Here is a 25,696-nt window from a genome sequence, read left to right as displayed (position 1 = left end):
GCAAGAGAAAGCTAAACAAAGAAAGATTAATTGGACATCAGCAGCTCAAGTCTGAAAGTGAAGAGAAATGCCCCCCTTTCTGTATTCCGACACAGCCTTTAAATTCCTGTTATGTGTCATCTAATCGCCAAATCTCAGACAATGTTTACGATCCACAAAATATAACAGAACTAACAGCTGCGAGAGCCGAAACTAATAGTAATGCTCGTTAATATGTACTGTGGCTGATTGAAAATTTACAGCTTCAAGTAACTGTAATGATAACAGATGGGTGAAATTATAATTTAACTTAAACTCAGTGTTAAATATCGTATCAGTGTAATTTAAGATTAATTTTTTTACAGGAACACACTGAAATCCATTCAACAGAGTTACATGACACATTTCCCTTTCAATGTTAGCAAACCAGTGGATAACGTTTTAACGTTGGTAATCTAACCATGGTTCTAGTATAATACTTGGTTCACGTTACTTTAGAAGAGCAATGTGGTAATAGTCTAAGTTATTTATACTGAAAGTTGTCGTTAACTTTGTTGCAGTAAGCTGTACTACATATACTCAAGGGTCTCTTCCATATATAACGTGGTGCCTAGCATGGCTGCAGTTGGGGCTTGCTAACGTTAACGCTGTGACAGTAAAACAAGCTATAACGTTCCAAAAACTGCTTGTAACATAATAGTTATTTTATGCAGAGCCTCAAACGTGATGGATAACACTATCAAAGTTTGGGAGTTACCTGAAGTGGAAGCCTATCGGTGGTATCCCCAGTCGAGACACAGGCTAGCATTGCTAGCAGACAGCAGCCGTCCAGCTTGATACCGATGACAGTTCCTGTGGCTCGATTGTCCACGCGCGTAGGCACGCCCACTACAACTCGAAAACAAATCATGTGATTGGTCAGAAACACACGAGGACGATGGTTAAAATTTGATTGACATAAAGCTCCACCAATTGTTAGTGAGAGAAACCCTGCGAAGGACCAATTGCCACTCTCTTCCTGTCATGCCGTATAAGTTTCCTGATATATATTTTCAAAGTTCAAAGCCAGTTTAACTCTTAAATAATCTTAACTTTTTACCCAATAATTAAACGTGATTAAAATGAGCTCTGGATCGCAGCTATGGAGTTTTTTGGCGCTCTAAAAGCAAGTTATGCCCATAGTGTGATTGACATTTTGAAGATCAAATCAGGAGGCGGAATTCAGAGGATGCACTTGAATATGTACCGGCGTACGCCAACAGTCACCCCGCCAAGTTGAATTAGAATTTCATATCAGGGAACAAAACACCGGGAAGGGCGTCAGCCAGAAGAAAATATGGCATAAAGGAGTTTTTTTTTTTTTTTTTTTTTTTTAAATAGAAACTGCACTTTATTCTAGCTGCTATCGCAGTCAGCTTATGCTGTCTTTGTCCCAGCAATGCGCCCCGTTGATGAAGAACAAGCAGCTCATAACAAGATTTATTGCACGGGTTCGGTTGTTAGGATTTTCCCTTTGACAAACCAGAGTGACGTTTTCTGCCTTTATATGTAAGGCGTGTATATATGATTATGAGTATTTAACAGATGTATAAAAGTATGTAATATTAAAAGTTTTTTTGATTGATCAAGTATATGTACAAACAAGCAGACAGCAGTTCAAGTGACAATAAAGTAATTAAATAATTCCATCAGAAAGAAATATACTGTACATGAGTAGACGAGGAAAAGAAAATATAAGTAATCAACCAAATAAATACACATATAAATGCATAAGCATACATAATATTAAACTGACTACATAAACAGAGGAAAATAAAAAGAATTTACTTTTGTGACAGACTTATTTACGTAAATGTATCTCTGGGTAAATACTGGCAACTGAGATGCTTTGTTATTAGTTACGAATTCAAGAGACATAAAATAGCGTTTAATTTCAGTCTACAGCAGTTTAAAGTTTGGGATTGAATTAAAGAATTTAGCTCAATGGATATAAAACTTCCCTAAGTAACATCAACCGGTTAAAACAGAAAAGACAGTGACTTCAATGCTGTTAAGACTTTGACGCAATGGATTTCACCTTTTCTGAAGGGACGTCATGTGCCATGAAACGAGCGCACCTCCTCCCTCAGCAGATTGGCAGTGGACCAGTTATATTCCTCTGTGTCACAGTTGGGTGGACTGAAATTCTTCACTCCGGAGTTTGGTTGGGCAAGCGCAGAAGGGGGAACTTGCTGGTCGTCCAGTTGGCAAACTGACGAAGTTGTCTTCGGAAACTTGAAGGCTCAAAATAAAACCACTATGACTTCGACGAACATGTACCAAGGGTTGGAAAGTGGTTCAAAACCAAGTTCCAGGTGAATAATATGTAGCCATGTAGCTTGGTTATCAGTGAAAGAAATGGTCCACAATGTCTTATTTCGTGTGTAGTAGTCGGTCGGTGAGCTAGGAGCTCAATGTAGGTTAAAACGCTATGTGACAGGAGCTCTTCGAAGCTTTTTTTTTTGCACCATCACTTTCCTTCCATTGCCTTCAAACATAACGCTAGCAACGACGCTGTAATAAATAAGTTGGCTTTAAGGGAATATCTGTGTGGGCGCTCATCTTTAGCTAGCTTGGTTTGAGTTGTCTTACGTTAGCAAACTTGAGAGTCAAGAATTAGCTTTTAAGCTAACGCACCAGGCGTTGTCTGCTGCGCCTGCGGAAGTGTGATCGGCACTTGAGGCTGCTGCTCTTTGTACTCGCCAACAACAACGGCGTTGTAGCCACATTGTTCTTTAAAAGAGGCTCGTTTCCTCTTACTGACTCGAAAGCGTCACTTCTTGGGTCAGCTCCGTTAAAAGAGTCGACTTCACGTATGTTGTGGCCGTTATAAATGCGAGAAAGTATAGCTTCGGAACTCTCTTCTAGACGTATGGCGCCATTCAGGCTATATAATCAAATAACCTGTTATTTGTCTGCGTTTGCCTAAGCTTTCGGTTGTACTGTAATACATTTATAGCCGGTTTACCTTGGTTTCTACTTGTCTTCTTTGTGTGTCAGAGCGCTAAAATATGACATCATGTTTCTAACAGTAATCAGCAAACATGAACCTCCATGACTCAAAGACATTCAATGTCCACTCTTTAATTTGACAAGGATTTGCTTCCTCTTACAAGTGTAAATTGGCTCACTATATGAAATTTGTTAAGATTAAGTGAGATGAATTCCAAGGAAACCAAAATAAATGCCTCTGTCTCTTTTTGAAGTCTGTTTGTCACACTTGCAGAAGGGAATTGATAAAAATAAAACTTGGATAAATAAGGACCCTGTAAAAGTGATACTGTTCTTTCATGCTCTGCAGGGTATTGCAGCCTCCTGGAGGGGGCTCCAGTAACCTGTTTGGTGGCTATGAAGAGGATTCTGCAGCAACGAGAAGACCTAATAAAATGGCCTCTAAAGTTTTCGCTCCACCAGAGCAGCCCGAGAGTGTACCCAGACGCTCCAATCCTCCAGGTCAGACCAGTTAGGCCAGTGCACAGAGGCAGGCCGGTGAAAGCATCCATCACTGTGCAGTGTGTGAAAACTGTTACTATAATGTGATAATTCCCGTATGAACACTCTCACTGTTCTTTGTGCCTGAATTTAATCCACCTCTGGATTTTGTGAAGTATGTGGTAAAGGCAAGTCTGTGTTCAAAAATCGTCTGTGGTTTCCAGGGAGAAACTGCTGGTTCACCCTGACGGCCTTATCTGCTGTTTTGAATTGTTGCCACTGTAGTGTGTGTGCACGGTGTATGACACTGTAATTTGCTTATGCACATGATGTGATGCTGAAATTTGAGTGGGTACAAAGAAGCTCAGTTCAGACGTCAAAATATTTCTTAAACCCATATAAGTGCATCCTGCCTCAGTGTCATACCACCAAAACTAAATGTGACAGTTGAATGTGTCATCGTGATACTGCGGCAAAACTTGACACACATCTTGGTAATACTTTTATGTAGGTGGGAAGAGTAGTGGAATATTTGGGGAACCTGAACCTCCAGCTCAACCTCAAAGACCCGTTCCTCCAGGTGGACCAACCAGCAACATATTTGGCCCTGCAGAAAGTGCACCTGTCCAAAGCCCAAGCCGAAGCCACCCAAATAAGCCAAAGGTGGGCAATGTTATATTTTGATCGTTTTTCTTTTTTTTTCTTTTCATCCCTTACTGAAATAATAATCACACAAGCTAGCAAACTTTTAAAGAATTGTTCACCTGAAATTAAAAATGTATTTGTGTACTCACTATTGTGCAGTTAGGGTTCAAACATCTCTGGGTGACCTGATTTATCTTATAGTTGGTCCTTATTTTCATTAAGACTTGAAGAGCAACACAACCATGTCACATGCAATAGTGTATCAATCAGTCTTATCCACCGGTCAATACCATTTGTGCAACCAGAGCATTGTTAGCTTAGACTGCTAATGTCAGGAGTGACACAAATTCCAAACGGTCACTGTTTTAAGAAATCCATTCATGTACACATTTCTTGTTGAGGTCTGTGATGGTGTTTGCATTTTATACAGCTGTTTACTTGCAGCCCCAGAAACCCTAGAAAAGGTATGTAAACATACAGGAGGTTTATTATGCCTGATTAATACATTTAAAAGATTCTGGAAAAGCTTTCTGCAGTTACACATTACTATGCTTAGGTTCATTTGAAAATGGCTTATATGCTGCTATTATCATCAGTATTTAGAGTTCTTTCCTTATCACAGATGTTCAAGATGATGCCAGAGAGTTACTAGATTGTTTTAAAGCCTGGTAACATGACCTGAAAAAAAGTTGTCATCCTATGCCAAATTATCTATCCTCAAGTTATTGTTTGTGTTCAAGGTGAAAATAAGAAATTTTCTTTGTTGGGGGGGCAGAATCAATTTGCATAATAGGCAGATTTTGGAGGTGCAAACATTCAAACCACTCACGGCATGGGTAATGGTCACTGGCTAGCTACGATCCGTTTGATTCTTTACACAGAGCCCATGTGATAGAATTGTGTATGATTATGGTGGAAAATGTGTTAAGACGGACAGCTTTACCATTTCTATAAGTTTCCTTTATTTAACCAGGTAAAAGTCTTGAAAAAGAGTTTTACCTCAACAAGGGAATGCTAGTAGTCTGACTGTAAATAAGAGACAAATGCCTTCATGTCAAGATGCCATAGCAATGGACATAAAGTTTGACTGTTTTGCAGAATTCAGGGTACTTTAGCTTTATTACAGTAGCATAAAGAAGAGTCTGTTTTAAATCTGTTCATTACACAGTGAGTGCTCTCTTTCATTTTTTTACAGGACAATCTCAGTGTGGGACCTGAACCTGAATCACCAGGTGAGTTTGTTGTATAAAGGAACATGTTCATGTGAATATTTTTTCATCATCCACCTCACTTTATTATTTTGAGTTTTGCACCCAGTACACAAAGTATGAACCCACTGTGACTACCGTTTTCAAGCTTGGAGTTTGGTATTATGGTCATCTTGGGTTCTTGGTGCATTACACCAGAATGACTAGTCAATCACAAGGTAGCCCCACCATCAATCATACCCTGCTTTATTGTCTGTTTTACTCTAAATATTTAACTTAATTTATATAGCTGTTTTCAAAAAGCTAATTTAAAAAAAAAATTGTAGACAATGATGAAAAATAATTTAGAAACAATATTAAAAGTAAGACGTTTGGCAAAAGAAATTATGACTAATAGTGAAGTAAACAATATTAAATTATTTGAAAACGCAATCAGTAAAAGCATTTGTTAAAAAAAATCTTAACAACACAGCCAGACTTGTCTCTCATGGTCTTGGTTATTTATGTAGCTCATACATAGTCCCTCCAGGATTTTGCGGGCTGTTTTTGTGACTGTTGCCTAAAATGCCTGATCTCATAGTTGTGGTTTTTGTGATTGCGAGAAAAAGTGAAAATTGCAGAAAGAAAGTTGTTTTTTGTGTGTCTGATTCATTAAAGTCAAAGGCAACTTGTTCCAGGGAGAATAAAATCGCACTCTATTCTGAGTGTTACAGGTCACTTTACCAAAAAGGCTTAGGATTAAAAAATCTAATAAAAGTACACTTTATTTGTCGGTGAAGAAGTGTGGGTGGGGGCCACAGCATTCTAAAATAGAAGTGTACAGAGCATTGATAAATGTCAATGACAAATGTGTTCTGTTCAGTACCCTTGATGAAATATAAATGCTAAAAACCCCAAAACATTGAACTGGTTCATTGAGATGTACATGTATGAAGTTTGCATGGGGGACATGCAGGAAGCAATGAGTGGTCAAAGTTGCAGAATTTGGTCAATTGTAAAGTTGCATAGACTTCATGGGGTTTGGTTGAATTTGCTTGAGTTGCTGGGAACACAACATCACAATGTCCTGGAGGGACTGCAAATGGAGGAATCTGTATTCAACGAATGTTCACAAATGCATGTTCAAGACAGTTTTTCAGTAAGTGTATGGTGCAGTCCAATTCAACTTTGATCTCAATGATGACTCTGAAAAGCTTTGATTTTTTTTCCCTGTCATACAAGTGATGTTATAAATAGGTTGCTATATTTTTAGGATATTACTGTTCTGGCTTTTCTTTTTTTTTTTTTTTTTTTTTTGTAAGAACCTTTCTTTTCCTCTTCAAGCACCTGAACCCAAAGTCAGCCAACCTGAGGTGAAGGAGGAAGCTGCCCCCCCAGCTCCCATGCCAGCCAAGGAAGAGCCTTCTGCTGTTTCAGCCCCTCCAGAGCCTGAGCCCCCCTCCTCCTCCTCCTCCTCCTCCTCCTCCTCCACCACCTCAGCTTCTTCCTCCTCCTCACGTCCTGATCAGAGAGATGACAACACTGCCCTGAAGAATCACGAGCCTCATCTGGGACCAAGGCCTCGCTCTCACAACAAGGTCCTCAACCCGCCTGGTGGAAAGTCTAGTGTGGTATTCTACTGATGAGCTGAACACACCACTCCTCCCTGTCTGTGTCCACACACTCCTCGTCTGCTCCCCTGTTTAATCTTCTCTCATTCCGACACCCTTCTCCCTAAGGTTATTTCACCTGTACTTCTAAACGCAGACCGGGATGTTTTCTTCTTCACATTGGACTCCTGGTCAAATATGTTGTCCTCAACTTCTTGCACTTTCAGCCCCATTTCTGTCTCCCAGCTCTTTGTCCAATTTCTCATATTCTTCTTCAGTGAAACCTGCAATCATACAATCACCAACTGATCAATCAAGAGTCTAGTTATCGATCACTTTGAATGTGACACTGTTCAATCTCAATATTGCTGTTAGCATTTTCACTGTTTTGTGTTTAAGCATGTGTAAATGTAGTTTGTTTTAAGGCACTATTATTTATCATTTTGAAAACGTTTTTGCATCTCAAGAATGGTTAAGACGTTGGAGTGCCTGTAGGCTGCAGTGTTCAGTTTTAAGCAGTCCTAAATTCAAATCATTTTGGTATAACCACAGTTCTGGCATATAAATTTGTGGCAGACATTTGCTCAGATTTCAGGGTGATTGTTTTAAGCCTTACTGTGTAGGTGTTCAGTCAGGAGGGGGTGATTAAATCTTCTCACCAATTTAATATGTAAAATGTTTCAGGGAGTTCCACTAGTGCCAGATCCTTATTGGATGACTACATAAAACCTTTTGTTTGGCTGTTTTTCAAAATAACATGTTAGACAACAACTAATGACTGTAATCAGATGCCTTGAATATTTTTCATCTTTCTTGCCTTCTCATGAATTATTCCTTCATGGTTGCTTTCTCTAGATGCCAAAAATTGACTATGAAAACAAAGATAAATACAATTGTTTACTCCAAATGTTTCTGTTTCCTTAAAGAAATTCCATTTTGATTTTATTTGATTGTATTGTGCAGGCGCTTTTCTGCTTTGTCCTCATTGCTTGCTTCATCTGAGAACATGCCTTTTTTTTTTGCTTGGGGTAGGCCTTTGTTTATGTTTTAAATTAAAACGGCTGAAGACAAGTGAACTCTGGACAAGTGTGTGGCCTGCCTAAGTCCAGGTGGGCTCATTGATAATCACCTTTTCACCCACTTCATGACGCACATTCGTGGTTTTCTGATGCCAGCCTGTCCCCCTGTGTGTTGATGTGCCTGGCAGGCAATGAGCGCAGCAGAAGAAAGAAATCCTGTGTATTGCAATAAAACTGTTGTTTTGCAAACTTTGCTTATTTTTTTTTTACTTTCCAAGAACAGAAATAATACTTCTCTGTACGTTTTAGATTTAAGACTTACTAACTGGAAAGGATGTGGCAAGTTAAATTACTTTTCAAAAATGGAAATACCACACATACCCTGTTGTAAATGTGACAAACCAAGATCTTCTCTGCTCCATATTTTTAGTTAATTCTTGAATCACTGACACTGATGCTTTTGTCTGGATTTGCCCTTCGGCAGCTCTCTGTGTGAGCTGCTTGTTCTAAAGACAAAATGGCAACTTAAGTCCCTGGAGGAAAATGTAGTTTTAGCTTTGCAATCATAATATTGGTCAAAATTGGTCTCTGTATTTTAACTATAATTTTTGACAAACAAACATTATACTTTTGTAGAAAAGTGTAATACTGAGATATGTATTTCCTATCAACAATACAAGAGACATCAGGCAGGTCTTGTACAAATTGAAACCTCACAGGTCATCCGGTTTATTTCAGAGCTATTACATGTACATGATGGCAGCCATAAAATTAAAATTTCATGCTCAGCATCCTATTGTGCTTACAATTGTGGGTAAAAATGACTTGGCTTTTGTGAAGAATGGGTTCTGGCTGATTGCTTGGACCATTATGACCAGCATCTCCAGTAACCAAGGCTTCTTTCACATGAAGCGTGTCTTTAAGAGCATTTTCAACTAATGTTTCATGGACAGCAGTGGATGATGTTTGAGGAAAACTATAACCAAGCGGTGCCCAAATTCTTTCTTATGAACGACTGCAGATTAATCTGGATCGAGGGCTGCATGCCAGAAATGATGTTGATGTTACGTAAAATGCGTTAAATTAAGGTGAACAGCTATATTGCCCACCTTGTAATCAAGAGTGGAAATCTGACTTCAGCTTGAAAAAAAATCAGACAAAAAAAGTTAAACATCATAGTGACAATACTGAATAATAAATCAATATCAATATTGCATTGAGTAACATTAAAGGTACACACAATCACAAAATGCCTCCATGTTGCAGACCTTGTATTAAATGCCTTATACAGTCATTTATCACTTGCAGTATCAGTGGGAGATGAGTTAGATTATGTTCTTTTTAGCTGCACTAAATCTATGTTTCATAGTCATGGTAAGCACTCCCATGGGCCCCAAATTGGGCGGCTCTGCAATAGGTAATCTCCTTAACCATGATTACTGCGCGCTTGTGTGTGACATGAAAGCAAACAGAAGACTCGTGTCTCAGTTGACTTCAAATGATTGTACAGAATGTCGGATGATGCATCACAGGCAGAATTATGGGGCAAGCGATCAATACTACACTGACTCAGGTGTTTCCAGTTATTCTGGCTGTTCAGGCAGAGATCTTGTGAGGTTGAAGGTCAGTGGAGCAATGCTGCGAGGCTTAGAGTTTATCTAACTTGTTGTTCTAAACACTCAGGATGTTTATACTTCTCTTGCACCACCTTGAGGCTGATCATCCTGTGACTGAGAAAAACAGGACGGAGAGGTGAGAAATCTCGAGTGAGCTTCCATACAGGATCTTTGAAAAGTTGCGTATAAAGCCATTTGCTTGGTTTATTTTGGGTGAAATCTTCTCTATACTGGATTAACTGTTGTGCTTTTCCTGCTCATTGTAGCTTACCAGGGTAACAATGAATAATGTTTTAAACAAGAACCCAACAACAACAAACAAAAGGCAGAGATCCAAAACAAATTCTGATTTTCATATTTGACATTAGCTAGGAAAATTTACAAATTTATTTATGTTTCACAACTCAGAACAGGTTTATCCAAGTTCAAGTAAGTCTGCTTTGTGCACTTTTGGCACAGAATCACGCAGCAGGCCCAAACCTCAAACCAGGGGAGGACCTTTAAAGGACCACCCACCTTCTGCTGTGAGCCTCTGATGGAGAGTGATGAATGATGCCAAATGTAAATATAGTCAGTATTTCACTGCCACCTGCTGATTGAAATAAGAAGGACAACTGAAGTTTTATGCTGATGAAACAACTCGGGCTGACATTTGGACATGTAGTCAATATTCTTTATGGTGGATTTAAACTGTTAGTTTGCAATTCATCCATACTGTGTCTGAATCATTCTGACTCACTGCTGATTATGCACCTCTCTCTTTCAGAGTGGCAATTTATCACAGGTACGCAATGTGAAACCAGAGATTTGCTCTCATCTCATTTGTGACTAGAGTTTGTTGTGCTGCTGGAAACACTTGTTAAATGTGGCGGTAGTTTAGATTCATTTGGCTTTGGAGCTGCAAGTCCTTTATCTCCCCAGTTTTTATGCTTCATTGACCACTTTTTGTCTCCATTGTTAATCCACTCCTCAGCAAACAATAGCCCAAGCTGCACTCGTCTGACTGAAAGAAAGTTCAAGTGAAAGATGTTTCTCTCAACGCCTTTTTCTTTTTTTTATTGTCTAGAAATGATTTTCATACATGACATGTTGTCTTGTCTGTGGGGTCTTAAAACTGTAACCACTCTCCTCTCTTCTGTTAAGCCATTTATCTTGTTGAGTATAAAGTCTTACCTAATGTTTGATTATATTAATTTTAAACAGGGAGCAACAGTCTCTACTTTTATGTGTAGTTTGACGTTTGTTTTTGTAAAAGGGCAAAGAATAAACATTACAGCAGACCAAAACAGCTCAAATATATGTGTATGTATATTGCTGCTAATGCATCCAGCAGTTTTCTGGGTTTATTTGTTTTCTTGTGTACAAAGGTTTGAGCTATTCCTCCTCCTTTATGTTAATCAGAACTGCCCCCTACAGGAAGAATCTGCTCTAAACTCTTATAGAGTCAAGTGAATTTGCTGTAGGTACCTGAGAAAGTCTGACCATAGAAAGCTGAATTCCTCCTTACCTTAATCAAATGACTGCAAGATCTTGGGGAGGTAATCCAAGGAGGTAAATCCCTTTTCCAACCATATTTAAAGTTGCATGCAGGTGGGAAAAAAATCCAAGCAATAATTTAAAAAAAGGTAATATGGCTATGGTCAGTAAAAGATAATTCTAGTAGCTTCAATGATTATTTCAAGACACTTAATGCTTTCTTGTTCCTTCTCAAATCATGATGGCTGATTCCTGCTCCTGAGTTGCACTTTTGCCTGTTGGGGAGACTGGGGAATGTTGTAACACAAAGTTAGTTACAACAGTGGTCAGTTTGACCAACAAGAAAAGTGCAGCAGCCATGTCACAAATATAGTAAACTACCATTTCTTTTAAAACTCACAGGAGAAGTGGCATGACAACATTGTGGATTATATGACCAAAAAAAAAAAAAACATTTTCAGGCAAGAGAGTAAAATTTTTTTATCAATATTTGTTGCCTAGTGGTCATCAAGCCCAAAAGGATTGTGGGTCAAGTATGTACATTGGCCCACAAAGCCTGCATCCCTGGGGCAGTCATATTTGCCACAACTGTGACAGTGATTGAACTCTTATGTGACGTGTATGTTCAGGAATACAGTCCACACACAGAAAGTTGTAACCTTTTTTTTTTTTTAATGGTTTTATCCACAGTTATACAAATAATACACGCCTAAGTACAGAAGACAAAGAAACAGCGGGGGTATCATAGTTTGTGAGATCTACCGTGAAGAACCACTGAATAGCAGGCAAACAAAAAGGACTACTACCATCCCCGGTCTCCCCTGCTTATTTCTGGAACCAAGCTGTGTAATTATCTTTTTAAGGAACAGAAATGTTGACTCAGTTTCCTCTGTCTTATAAACCAACATATTTTCACACCTAGCTCTCATATTCTGACCCCCTTTAGACAAGGCTTTGATGTGCATAACAAAAGAAATCTACAGTACAGATGAAAGAACCTAAGGACACATCATTTGGAAAAACAAAACTTTGAAATATAGGAAAGAACTTTTTCATTGCCCCTGTTCAGACAATTTCAGCTGCTCTCTTAGGAGCAAAATGTTTTGGGTACTTTCACTCCGTCAGGTGGGAGACAGTATTTATTAAATAGACCACCAAATTTGAACTTTTCGCTTTAAAATAATAGAGAGGTTTTATAAAGTCTGATCTTGTATAATTGTTATTGTCTGTGTGAACTGTGAAGCATTTTATGTCATTTTTGGAGAGTGCATTGTCATTATTATCAAATTCTAGCACTAGGTCCTGCTGCGGACTTCCGTCAAGTGGGATACGAAGATAGTACAGGGAAAGCCACAACTTCCGGTTTCAACTTCCACAATAAAATTACTAGGATAATTTGGTATCTAGATTATCATTTACAGATAGACAGGAAATGTAACTGAACAACTATGTTTGTTGATATGTGTAGGACGTTGATGATGCAATATAGTAAAAAAAAATAAATAAATAAAAATCTAAATAAAAATCTTATTTAAAAAGAATGTTAGTGTCTAGAAAATTAAGATATTTCATTAATGAGCTCAGAATGTATTAGTGTTTTAGCAAAGCTATTATTTTAAACATTCATATGACAATATTTTATTATATCTTTCATAAATTTAATTGCATATTTTCTTTTGTACTTACTTTATTTTTAATCTAAAAATATTTTCTACCTAATATGTTCATTGTTATGCACCAAAAACACCAAGACAGCCTCCTAGTATGTGTAAACCTACTTGTCAAGAAACCTGATTCTGATGACCTGTTTGCACTGCACTTTGATTACAAAAACATAAATCAAGAATCGTCAATCAAATTTGAAGCAGCAGGGGCTGAGATATCATTATTTTACTCTGTGGTGTGGTGGTATCCAACAAGCAAAAGTAACAAAACCTGGTAACAAAACCTGCAAGCACGTGTTTAGGGAATTCTTTCAAGAGTACCTGCCTCCACCTGAGATCCGCCCACCAAAACGTCATAGGGCCCTATTTTACACCCATCGCAAAAGATGTCTTTTCTATCTTACAGCATTGCAGTTGCCCTTTTTGCCACGTCTGCAAGATAGCACTTGCCCCTGGTCTGTGTGGCCATGATCAAGAGGTCTAAAATGAGTCCAAAGCGAAGGCGTGGCCAGGCACAATGGCATTGGAGCACTCATGCTTGACTGAGGGGCGCACACCAGTCTCCATAATCACAAAACACCTTTCATTAATGTTAGACAGCATGCGCTCGTGTGTGTAAAATTATTCTCACTAATAAGGAATCAGGAATGATAATAATAATAATAATAATAATAATAATAATAATAATAATAATAATAATATAAAGCCTAATAAATCTCAATAGATCTGCAAAGTACACACGGGATTGGTTCACATCTGTCACATAACAGCTGCATCTCAATCCAGCTCAGGTGGGTGTTCAACCAGGTTGAGGAGCAGCTTCTCGGCCAGTCTCTCATCTCCCGCACGCTCCGAGACTTCCTGCAGTCTCCATATTTTGCGCGCTCTCACACTTTCACTTCTCGAACCAGGAGATCTGTCTCCTCTCTTGACATTCTTTTGTCTTTGTTTATTCCTGGTAAACCCGCCGTCCTGTTGACACAGCTTGCGCTCCTGGCGCACCTGCTTGGTGATGAGAGCGGACTGTCTGATTGGGTTATTGTGTATCCTGCCTGAACTCGCATATGAATTAATCAAGATACCTCATCGCAGCTGACTGCTGTGTCCCGCTGTGCGCTGTTAGCGCAAGGGGCGGGACAGGGCAGGATACCCCTGCGCCCCTGGCGCAAGACGGCAAAGGTGAATTTGGACACACCATTAAATAATTAAATCTGTTGCGCCTCGCGCTTTCCACTTGCGCTTTAGATCATCGTAAGATAGGGCCCATAATGTTTACCAAGAAAAGTGGTCTATACTTTCTTCCCTGCTCTCACCTATCATAACTCATGTTTGTAAGCTTTACTTTGAAATCATGAAGCTGACTTCCGGTATGGTCTGTCTGACTTGACGCAGTGAGTCCGCTTGCTCAATGCAGACGGTGTGACGTCAGCCAGAGTCGGTCAGCTGGCTCCTCCATCTGAACAGCAGGGAGAGCCTCTCCCATAGGGAGACATCACCATCAACGCCCGAGCCTGGCCAGCAGCATCGGCGGCCCGCTGGAAGGGGGAACAAAACATGGAAGAAACGATGTTATAGTGGCGGATCGGGCGTCGGCGGGGATCGGGAGCGTTAGATTATTTATTTACCTATTTATTAATTTATTTATTTCCCCTGCCAGTAATGGCTGGGGTCCATGGCTGCGGCTGCTGAGAGGCAGGTGCAATATCATCGACGAAGGCATTTCGCTCCTCGGCATGGACTCAACGAGGGCCGATCCACAGGCCGGCCCACTACACATCCACTGCTCCACGGACCAGATGCTCTCCGCGGGAGGAGAGCACTAGCTGGGCCGCGTCTGGAGAGGATACAACGGGCTGGTCTTGGAAGAGGAGGGGGCCCTCTTTACATCAAAACATTAGAGCCAATATTTTCAGCACCGGCCTCAAGGTTACGCGTAACAACAACCAGGTTTAGTGCGGTGAATCTGCGCTGCTGCAAAATGGCATAAGTGTTCTTTATTTGAGCAAAGACTGATTGAATGTCCCCCTTTTTCTGCGCTGAGCGGATCCAAACCTTGTGACAGTCTCGCCTCACAGGCCTAAAAACTGTTTGAGCGCAGCCTCCTCATCTGGAAAAGAGAAGCCGGCACCAGCTGCCAAGATGATGGAGCTGCAGATAGACGAGGTGGTCTACCAGGACGACTACGGCTCCGGCTCCGTGATGTCGGAGCGGGTGTCCGGCTTGGCCAACAGCATCTACCGGGAGTTCGAGCGGCTGATCCGCAGCTATGACGAGGAGGTGGTGAAGGAGCTGATGCCGCTGGTGGTGAACGTCCTGGAGAACCTGGACGCGGTGCTGACCGAGAACCAGGAGCACGAAGTGGAGCTGGAGCTGCTGAAGGAGGACAACGAGCAGCTCATCACCCAGTACGAGAGGGAGAAAGCGCTCCGCAAGCAGGCGGAGGAGGTGAGTGACCCCCCCGGCTCTGCTGGGGCCTCTAACCCGCAACATCACATCCAACTTCACGCTACCTTCCTTGTAGTCACGGTCTGACCTGAGAGGTTTCATCAGACATGTGACTCATGTTTAGGCCTGTGACATGAGACTGGAGAGCTTATTTTTAGTCTCAATGCACTACAGATACTGCTGACAAATACACTGTGTTCTGTCAAGGTGTTAAAAATAGTTTGTAACCCTACAATAACATTTTGAAGCACATCATACAGTTTATTCTATATGAGAGCTGCTATAAAGTAGCCCATTAAAGATGCACTTAAAACTCTGTAAAATACATCACTTATGAGAAAATGATAATGCTCTGATAAAAGTTTCACTTGAGTAAAAATAACAAAACATTAGACATTACATTTACTTTCAAGTCAGCAAGTTTCAGAAAAATGTAAGAACACCAGTCAAAAGTTTGAAGTGTAAAGTAAAAGCATTTAGTCTGATCTAAATCTTATTTCCAGGGATGTTGAAGTGATACCATGCTAGTTATACCATGATGTTGTGGTCAATATACAGTCACGATATCACAGACAAAGGAATGCTTCTTTAGGAAACTGCTGTAGCAGAGTAAACATGCAGGGTGATGGGGGGCAATTGAAACACTTTTTACATTTCTTTAACACACAAACTGCTTGAAGTGCACTACTCATCTTCTGACATGAGTATCGCACATGTGCACTAATTAATAATACATCTGATATATTTTCACTTATTAGGGTAAGACTAAATTGAATGCAAGAAGTCAGAATGCAACAGTGTTTGGAGACACTTGTGACACAAAATAGTGTTACCTGAGATTTTTTTTTGGATATGGTTCAGATTCTTTCAGACTGCAGAGGCAACAAGTAGTCTAGTGGTAACTAGATTTAAATTATCTGAAATTGAGTTAAATGTAATTTTATATTTCAGTATGTATGGAAATATGTTCATTTTGTGACAGAAAAGTGTCAACATGGTCAAACAAGGGGCTTACAGTGGGCCATGTGGCTTAGGGGTAATGCTCACTTGTAACATAGTGTTACAACTGCCCCCAATCTTGCAGCCATGATAAAATATTGTATGCTAGCTAACAAAACCTATATTAGCATAGGTTGTTCATGTTCATTTTTAACCAATAACCCAGACATAAAAAGTTTAATTTTGCAGTCGTCTAAACTTTAGATAGCAGAAGAAAAAAAATGTACATCCAAAAAGTAACTTTTATGCGTCAACATCAGTTTATTGCTGAAAACTTCTGCTGAGGTGAAATGATCCTGCAGAGAGGGAATCTCACTGAGCATGTGCAGAGTAAGTGTCATCACTCTAGCTTGTTTCTGATTGGAGGGACTGAGTGTCTTACAATTGCTCCTGTTAAAGTTGCTTCTGCACACAGCAGTGCTCTGCATGCCAGTAAACATATATTCTACTTATAATGGTCAATGCAAACTATCACAGCAGCACATTTATATGTATGGATGGCAGCAGGACACATTTCTATTGACTTCTAAAACTACAAATGCTTATACTGAGTCTGCTAATACCTCTATGATATTACTGGACCTACCTCAGTGTTTACTATAACAGGTATTACTGTCACAACTACATAGTCTACCACCATTATTACTACAACTACTACCTCTAACAGTGCTTCCACCACTGTAAATACTAATGCTACAGCTAACAACAGTGGCAGACATATAATACCAATTCCTGTTTTTGCAACAAATAACAGACATTAGCTTCATTTTTAGGTCTGTTATTATACCCGAGCTGCCGCACAGCACAGCTGAAGTCTTATATGCAAATGCACAAATACACAATATGCAAACACAAGGCGACGACGTGATAGTGTACATTCAGTATATGGTGATAAAGGGACAGTCAGCAAAGCTTTGACAGATGAAGGTTGTAAGCACGACTCTCAGTGGGCGTTGACACTTGAAAACACAGCAAGAGCAGGGACACAAACAACAAAAGTGGACATCAATATGGAGCTATCATATTACCGTCCAAACTCCACCTCCAGCAAATCTTTCTTTTTTTCACCCCCCTCGTCTTTCTCTGACCGGTGTCACAGCAGCCGTGGGATCCAGCAGGCATCATAAAGCAACTTTAATCCTCCTCCCATCCAAAGAGGCCTCAGCATATCACTGGCAGCCCTGCTAGTATCAGCTTAGCTCAGCTTTTAGTCTGTTTCATCATCTGTTCTCCCCACCATGTTTTCCCCCCTATGTCGGTTATCTAGTTTGTTGTCACTTTAAGCTGTTAATTGAGAGAGGACTTGCTGGTTCATATTAAAATTTCAGTGTTGGAATATTTAAGCTTCTTTCAATGCCATCTCAGAAAAACAAAACACTTTATTGTAAAAATGTGGTTAAACTGTGAGTTAAACAGGTAGTGCAAGTAACAGTGAGTTCTGAGCTAGCTGAGATGTTTGATTCAAACAGTTCCAGTAAAATGTTTTTTTTTTTTTGTTAAAACTGATACCCAAACTGAAACTAAAAGTATTTGTATGATAACTTACATATGAAGAGAAGACAAAGCAAGAACAAAAAGAAATCTAAAAGCATACAGTATGTTTAAGATGTGCTGGGTTTTTAGATGATATTATCAAGTGTATTATTAAATTATATCAGGATTACATTTTTAACATATCACAGTTATCAATACATATATATTGCAACACCCCTAATCTCAATATACCAAAACTCTTAATGATACAACATGCATTTAAAAGGCAACTTTACTTTTCCATAAGTTCTTGAAAACAACATTGTTCATTCCACTAAAAAACTGCAACACATTTAATTGACACTTCCTAAGGCCTGCCCTTTTTGGAACCTCAGTCAACTTTGTCCGTTCCTGTTTCCTGTACTGTGATATGGTTGTGTGTGGAAGGGATCCTCAGACCTGTGAAAGAACTCGCAGTAGTGATCACGTTAACCGAAATCATTTTCTTACCCTCACCCTAAACCAAGTGTTTCTTGCCCCTAAACCTACCCAGATTTTAACCACAGCATTGTCACATAAAACACCATTTGTTTGCACAACGTGCACAATGAAGACATAACATACAAATCTTGCGATAGTTTCACACATCAAGGGTTCCCTTCTAGACGTCACCCTTAGATAAGCAAAGTGTTAGGTTTGTCTCTTTTGAAAAGAAAACCAAATTTTAAATTAGCTTAACTTAGAAAAACACTAACTCATTAGTTAGCTCGTAATTTATATCAATCATCAGCTAAATAGTTAGCTAGTGTTTGGCTAACATTAGCTAACTTAAAATGTGACTATACATATGTTGATTTTACAGCTCCCCTAGCAGCCTCTTTTAACCTTTTTCACAAATTGGTTTTCTTTTCAACATTGTCATGCTTAGTACATAGAATAGCTAAGTACAGGAAAGGAGAAAGTTGACTGAGGTCCTGCTGGATGCCAAGCTTACTCAACTGTTATTGGAGCACAGAGCAAAAGTGGGCGGGACATAGGAGGGGTCGGTTTTTGATCCTGCTGCTGTTTTATTAACTAATCAACAGTTTGGCTCAAGAGAAAACTTCCATTAAAGCTACATGGCTATAAATAATTAGAGTTATATTCCCCTTTTATCATACAGCGCGTCTTGCAACATCAATTTGATCTGTAATCTTTGTTTTCTGTTTGCTGAAGATGTTGATGACTGACTGACTCTGAAGCAGAGGAGCAGCTGGTTTTCTGGTGTAGTTCACTGAAGCAGTGCCATTTGCAGTAATTATAACAGGCACAAAGATGTATTCTTGGCTTTCATTTTAGTCCCACATCTATTAAATGTTCAGCTTCAGCCTTATTTATATTTTATGCATCTTCCTATGTAGTGATTTAACCAATTCAGATTGATACATTGATATTTTCTCATGAAGTGTATTCGATGTTTCTTGATTTTCTATGGCACTCGGGACTCTAAGGTTACTATATGTTTGCAGCCAGCGAGAGAAGTCCATTAACATTTCTGGTCAAATTATGTGACAAATTTGAATGAAACAAATAAACAGAGAGACAGTTTGTCTGACTATTCAAGGGGTGTAATGGGGGATGGGTCGATGTGCGAGGGGTGGGGAATCATAGGAAATCAATAGTGCACACTGAGGGAGCCTGGCACTGTAACCTGATTTGTGCTTATGAGGAGCAGAGACAGAAAAACAAAAGCAGAGAAAGAGACATAGACCGAGGTTTAGAGAGCTGCAGTGTAGATGCACAGGCCCGATCGGACAGAGGATAATAAGAAGGAAAGGCAGCGTGATAGACAGAATCTGAGGGCCTGAGGAAAACAATAACACAGCCTCTCAGAAGACACAGGGAGCAACGAGCAAAAAGCGGCTCAGATTACAAGGTTATTAGGCTCAAGCTAATGGTAAACAAAGCCACAACTCCCTGTCTGCTTGTGTAGCCATCACCAAGATATCCAGGATTACAGCTATTAAAGTGATGTTAACAAATTCAGCCATTTTGTCTCTCTGTTGTTTTCTGTCTGAGGCTGCAGACTGGATGATCCATCACTTTGTATCACTAACTGTGCTGATTTCACACCTCTCAGAGTGTGACAACAGTAGAGATTGATCATCTCTGATCAGACCGCGCTCTCATCACTTTCTCTCTTGATTTTAATTTGATTTTGTCGGTTGCACATGAAAAACTGATTTAACTCACCGGCTTCCTGTAACTGACTTCTTGGCCTGCGGATTTAATGAGATAGAATTAAATCAAACAAATACTGTCCAGTATAATGGTGGATCTAATGTTCAGTTCGAGGTAAGGATTGGCTGTCAGGAAAAATCTGATCGTGAATACAAAAATAAACATTCTTTATTCAATCATGGATGAGCCAGAGCCTTTCGACTCACAGAGTTTTCATCAGGGCCGAAGGTACAATGAGACACAGGTGTTAAAAAACAGGTAAATTCTGTCACTTGGGAAAAAAAAGTGTAAAATGTAACAACATCACTCATATCAACCAAAAAGGAAAAGAAATATAAAATCACGGATAAATATAGCCGCAAGCGGCAATTTGCGGGTTCTAACCTGTTCCGCCCCAAACCAGCCACCGTGACCCTCACCACCCAGCGTGACCCTCATCTGCCGTAGCGCAAGACGTTCCCCACCCTGTCCCCGAAAGCTCCAAGCGACACATACTCTTTCCAAGTCACACATTTCTTGAAATCGGGCTTTCAGCCAGCCTACACGCTAATGACATTTGTGGTATAGTTTCACACAGAGACTCCATTTGAACATCAAAACATACATGGAAATTGTACCTATCGATGTGTATTTCAAAGTTTCAATAGGTATTTTAATGTTTAAGCAATCACAGTTCCACGATCATGATCATTTTGGGAGAAATGTGGAGATAATAATGGTTGTGTATGGGAGAGGCTGTAAAATATTCTGTAAGGCTAAACACACAAGTAAAGAGATGGTCTTCCTGTCTGAACTTTCACTTACTTTCATGTAGGTCAAATCATAATAGTACACTCACATCTAAGTATACCTCAAAGCCACTTCTCTGTTTTCCAAATTTGACTGTGCTGTGACACACAGGCGATTGACCGAACGGCTGGAGTCGATTCAGCCAATCACCTGTTGGCAATGGCACAGTCAAATTTAAATACACCGAGAAAAGGCAGAAACTGAGCCAAAAGTTCCTCTCAAACTCCAACTGTTTAATGAAAAACCGTAAGTGCTACAGCTACAAAAAGCACACCGTCGGCGAGAGGATGGGATGCGGATCGCAAAGGTGTAAATTTCATTTCTGTGGTGTGAAAAATGAGGCCAGAGCCACGATGGACATAACTGGAAGGGTCTGCTTTCTTCCAGAAATTTGGGCTCTCCCTTAACATGGGAGCGAATGGGGCAGGCGGTCGGACTTGTTGTCATTTCAGACCGCCTGCGGCCAAAACCCTAAATCCGTTTTCTTCAGGGGTCGCACCTCTGCGACCGGAACGGCTTTTCCTACAATTTGGTGTACAATTTGTGTATGTAGAGTGAACGATGTGGCCGCAATGGCGAGTTTAAGAGAAAATTTCTTGATGATTTCAGAGGTGCTGTGCACTCTAGCGATGACATCACCCACTCTAAGTTGCAACATTCCACGCAATACACACCCATTATAAATTCTGAGAGGGGCTGAAAATTTCATGATTTTTAAACAGCTGCTGTAGAAAAACTAAAAGAGATATGGAAAAGACGAATCGGTCACTGAAAGTCGACGGCGATGTCAACGTTTCAGAGTTGGAATGGAGTTTCTACGTGAATGTATGAGTTGGTGAAGCGTGGGTGAAGACGAGTGAGTTTGAAGGATTTTCTCATCCACTTCCATTATAACCAAGTTTCAGAAAACACTGAATATTTTGGAAAGTTTGAATGGTATTGAAAAGTTGAATTGTATGTAAAAAGTCAAGGAATTGCTGAACATTTTCCAGTTTGAATGGAGTTTCTAGCTGAAAGTATGAATCGGTAGTTACCGTTTGAAAAAAGGTGATTTTTGAAGATTCCCTCATTCATTTTCAATGGGAAAACGGTTTGGGAAAAAACAGGAAGATCTGGGAATGGCGGTGGCGCCCCCTATGTGCCAATCTCAAAATCTTTTTTAGGGTGTGCTTCCAAGTCTCATTGTGGACCTACCCACCAAGATCGGTGAGGATAGGTCAAAGGGTGTGGGAGTTATGGCCAATCGATTCTAAGCTCCGCCCACAGCGAAGATTCATCGGTCCGTGGCGGCCGTGTTTTTTGACCAATCTGGCTCATTTGTAATAGAAATGTGTCTCGTCATCCCCCAAAGCCGTGTTCCAAATTTGGTGGCGATGGAGTCAAAACTGTAAAAGTTTATGTCATTTTACTGTTTTTAACATTATTAAAATTAGCAAAAATTCTGTAAGGGCGGCGTTCATGGTGCAAGAGGCTTTTTTGTAGAGGATAATCGGGAGGACGTGTGTGTAAAATTTCAAGTCAATAGCACTTGCGGTGCGGCGAGCAGAGCCTTTCAAACTTAAACTCTATGTTATAGCGCCCCCATGAGGCCGATTGGGACCAATTTTTTTGAGCAATATTTGGATGTCATTTATAGTCCATGTACCAAGTTTCATGTCCCTAGGTCCTTCCAGCTGGTCATAAATTAATAATGACGAATAGGCCACGCCCACTTCCACCTATCAACATAGCACTCAAAATATTAGTTAATAGCCACCCCTAGAGCATGCATACCAAATTTGGTGAAATTTCATCCAATGGTCTTTGAGATACAGATGTGTGGCATTTATAGCGCCCCCTATAGGCTGAGCTCAAAATGCTTTGGTAGGCAGCTGCCAAGTCTCATTTTGGATCTGTCTACCAAGTTTGGTGATGATAGGTCAAAGGGTGTGGGACTTATGGCCAATCAATTCTAAGCTCCGCCCACAGCGAAGATTCATTGGTCCGTGGCGGTCGTGTTTTTTGATCAATCTGGCTCATTTATAATAGAAATGTGTCTCGTCATCCCCCAAAGCCGTGTACCAAATTTGGTGTTGATGGAGTCAAAATTGTAAAAGTTTATTTCACTTTACTGTTTTTCAAATTATGCAAATTAGCAAAAAATCTAGTATGACGGACCTTCATGGTCCTAGAGGCTTTTTTGTAGAGGACATTGAGCTGGACCTGTGTGTCAAATTTCAAGTCAATCAGACTTATGGTGTGAGGGGCGTGGCCTCCCCAAAAAGTCATTTTTAAGCCTTAATTACAGCGCCACCATGTGGCCGACTGGGCTCATGTTTTAATAAAAGTTGATGCACATCATTTCCAATCAATGGGCCAAGTTTCAGGTTTCTGGCTCATTCCAGCTCACGGGAATTTTAGCTCAAGCGGCAGACAACAAAAAATAATAATAAACCGGTACAATCTTAGAAGGGTTCTACCCCTTCGGGGTTAGAACCCTAATGAACCTGTAAATAAATGAAGGACAAAACAAATGATGATGTTAATGTGAGTGCACTACAATGTGACTGTTTTACACACAAGCAAAAGCATACTCCATATTATACTGTATGTCATTATCCACTCTCCTTCTCTTGGTGGTCAAACGCATTTGGCTATGGTTTGTCCCCACCATGTGGTGTCCCCCAGGGATCTATTTTCAGGCCCCACTAGGACAGATAATCAGTGCTTTCAGCAGCATCTCTTATGATTTGTATGCTGACAACCTCCGCTTGTATTTTTCATTTAAACCTGATGAGAATCATAAACTTTATGTACTGAACTGTACTGATATCATTTTGGACAGTGTTGTTTATTGTTAAACTATAAAATATCCTGCCTCCATTTCATATCTTTGTCACAAGTGTTTTAAGGATTATTGCAAAAAATATGCATGTATGTGTATTCTATATTCTATAAAAAATATTGTCAGATATATCGATATCTGAATTTCTTTGTACTCCGTAATATTGGTATTGGCATCAGCCCCAAAAATCCAGCATCAGCCAGGTCCAACAGTGTGGGGGTTGTTTATTCCACTTGGTACATAATAATGCAATACAAAGTTGCTTTGCTAAAGAAACTTAAGTGTAACATCTCATATTTCAGCTTCTTCTGGCCTTCAGAGGTGGAGACAGTCAGTAGCTGAAAGGACTAATTGGTTCCTTTTCCTGCTGAGATCCACTCTGCATGTGACAGACAAGTAGAGAGTGTTGTTTGCAGCAGTGTTTAGATATCAGAAGTTGTATTATGCCATAGGTCATCATAATGTAACAGCTGCCTTTTTGTGTCGTGTATATCTGCTGCATATTCCTGGCTCCATGGTCTCCCTGCAGTCAGAGGATTACGGTATTAAGACTTTGTGGACTTGCTGCACTGAAAAAAGGCCGTCATTGTGAACAGCTTTATAAAAAAAAAACAACAACCTAAAAAGGCAACGTGAAGGGGAAGCAGGCAGCTCTGTGTTTGCCTGTTCTTGCTCCTCATTAACTTAGTTTACGTGCAGACTCTGTGACCAGCTGAAGTGTTTTATAGAGCTGCTGACAAACTCCAACCTTACTGTATGAGACAGAGGCTTTGAATATAATATTTCACTCACTTAAACACTGTTTTTGACTCATGCAGGACAGAATGCACAGATAAGAGAGTCACTGAAAGGTGATTGCTGCTGTGACCAATATCATAATTACAAAACACCACTGTGTATTGACCACAAGCAGCATAATGCTAGTGTGCAGTGTTTCTTTCCATATTAAGTCCAAATTCCAACTATCCAATCCAATATAATACAGTTTGTCACTTTTTGCAAATGTATTTCCAGCTGTGTAAAGGAGTAAATTTATTTCATGTGTCTTCCATCAGAAATTCATTGAATTTGAAGATGCACTGGAAGCTGAGAAGAAGGAGCTGCAGGTGCAGGTGGAGTTTCTGGAGCTGCAGGGGAAACAGCTGGAGCTCAAGACAAAGAACTATTCTGACCAGAGTGAGTGGACAGACATCCTTCTTAAGGCCAGGCAATAATATCCTCTTGATTTTGGATATTGTAGTATCATGATACTCCTGGTTTTAAAGGGTGTATCAGAGTACAGTGATTTTGAAAAAAAATAACTTTCTGAACTTAGCAGACTGTTCTATTTTTTTGCCTTTTATCACTTAGTTATTATATCCACATTACCGATAATTACTGATCAAAATCTTATGTTGTTAATATTTTGTGAAAGCAGTAGTGGTCATCCGTACAATATTTTCACAATATCCTTGTTGAGGTATTGTCAAAAATATTGTGATATTTGATTTTATCCATACCACCCAGCCTTAATCCTTATTATAAATGTAATACACTCTACGTGCAGTACATCTGCATGAGCTGAAATCATCACCATAGTGGGGTCCAAGATAATTCCAACACTAGATTTTAAGTCTAGATCAAAAGAATGATGAGAAATGAGAAGACGATGAGCATGATTATGTTTGAATTGACATCCAGATGTGACTCTGAATAATAAAAGAGAAAATAAGTTCAAAACATGAAAGACTGGTGTTGAGACCAGAATGTCAGAGCCTAGTTCCATTACTTGGACGTAGAGTTTTTAAAGTTATTTGAAGAATTGAATTAAATAGCTCTGCAGCTCTTCTGCAGCTCTTCTGCAGATACACAACAAAAAAGACTAAAACTCAAGGATATCACTGTAGTTATAATGGGAAGATGGAAAGGGAAGTAGACGCACTGTTAGAGGACGTTGTATTTTTAGATAATGATACTTTTAAACCGGAACCCTGATTTGCTTTTGTTCACCTGTAAGTACATTATAAATAATGGCATACATATTTGATTGGCTGTGCTGTTTAGTTTTGTTTTCTTGCCATCTATGTTTAAGGCTTTTTTCTTGATGCTCAACTTAGACTCAAACAGCTAAATCTTCAGCCTTGTTTGCCAGTATTTTAGCTAATAAAAACAGCCTTTCATGTCATAAAATTATATTTCATTGTCCAAGTCCACATATTTAATTGGTGATGAATTATAAAGTGACCTGGTGGAATGGAAAGGATTAGAGTTAATTTGTTTGAATGTATTTCTTTTTTTTC

At 39.7% G+C, this 25,696-nt stretch overlaps 2 protein-coding genes across 22 annotated transcripts in view; both read left to right on the top strand.

The window, feature by feature from the left end:
• The first annotated feature begins 2,162 nt into the window (after positions 1-2,162).
• On the top strand, positions 2,163-8,160 carry jpt2 (Jupiter microtubule associated homolog 2). Its single transcript, XM_084744303.1, has 5 exons — positions 2,163-2,333; positions 3,320-3,471; positions 3,962-4,113; positions 5,291-5,327; positions 6,627-8,160. Exons 1-5 carry the CDS (start codon positions 2,278-2,280, stop codon positions 6,923-6,925), a joined length of 696 nt encoding a protein of 231 aa, XP_084600429.1. The 5' UTR covers positions 2,163-2,277; the 3' UTR covers positions 6,926-8,160.
• A 5,931-nt stretch (positions 8,161-14,091) lies between these two features.
• The window catches only part of mapk8ip3 (mitogen-activated protein kinase 8 interacting protein 3), a 41,564-nt gene continuing 29,959 nt past the window's right edge, over positions 14,092-25,696 (top strand). For 14 of the 21 annotated variants that reach the window (XM_084744654.1, XM_084744661.1, XM_084744647.1 and 11 more), the window contains exons 1-2: positions 14,093-15,112; positions 24,473-24,593. In XM_084744654.1, coding sequence (XP_084600780.1) covers positions 14,807-15,112; positions 24,473-24,593 — 427 coding nt within the window. In that variant the 5' untranslated portion in view covers positions 14,093-14,806. Of the gene's footprint in view, positions 15,113-24,472; positions 24,594-25,696 lie in introns of all 21 variants that reach the window. The other 7 variants (XM_084744663.1, XM_084744664.1, XM_084744655.1 and 4 more) reach the window with 2 other exon arrangements.

Source organism: Lutjanus erythropterus, chromosome 19 (genome assembly GCF_056507025.1).
Source record: "Lutjanus erythropterus isolate fLutEry1 chromosome 19, fLutEry1.hap2, whole genome shotgun sequence".
Classification (NCBI taxonomy): Eukaryota; Metazoa; Chordata; class Actinopteri; order Lutjaniformes; family Lutjanidae; genus Lutjanus; species Lutjanus erythropterus.
This window is presented reverse-complemented; position numbering and strand designations above follow the sequence as displayed.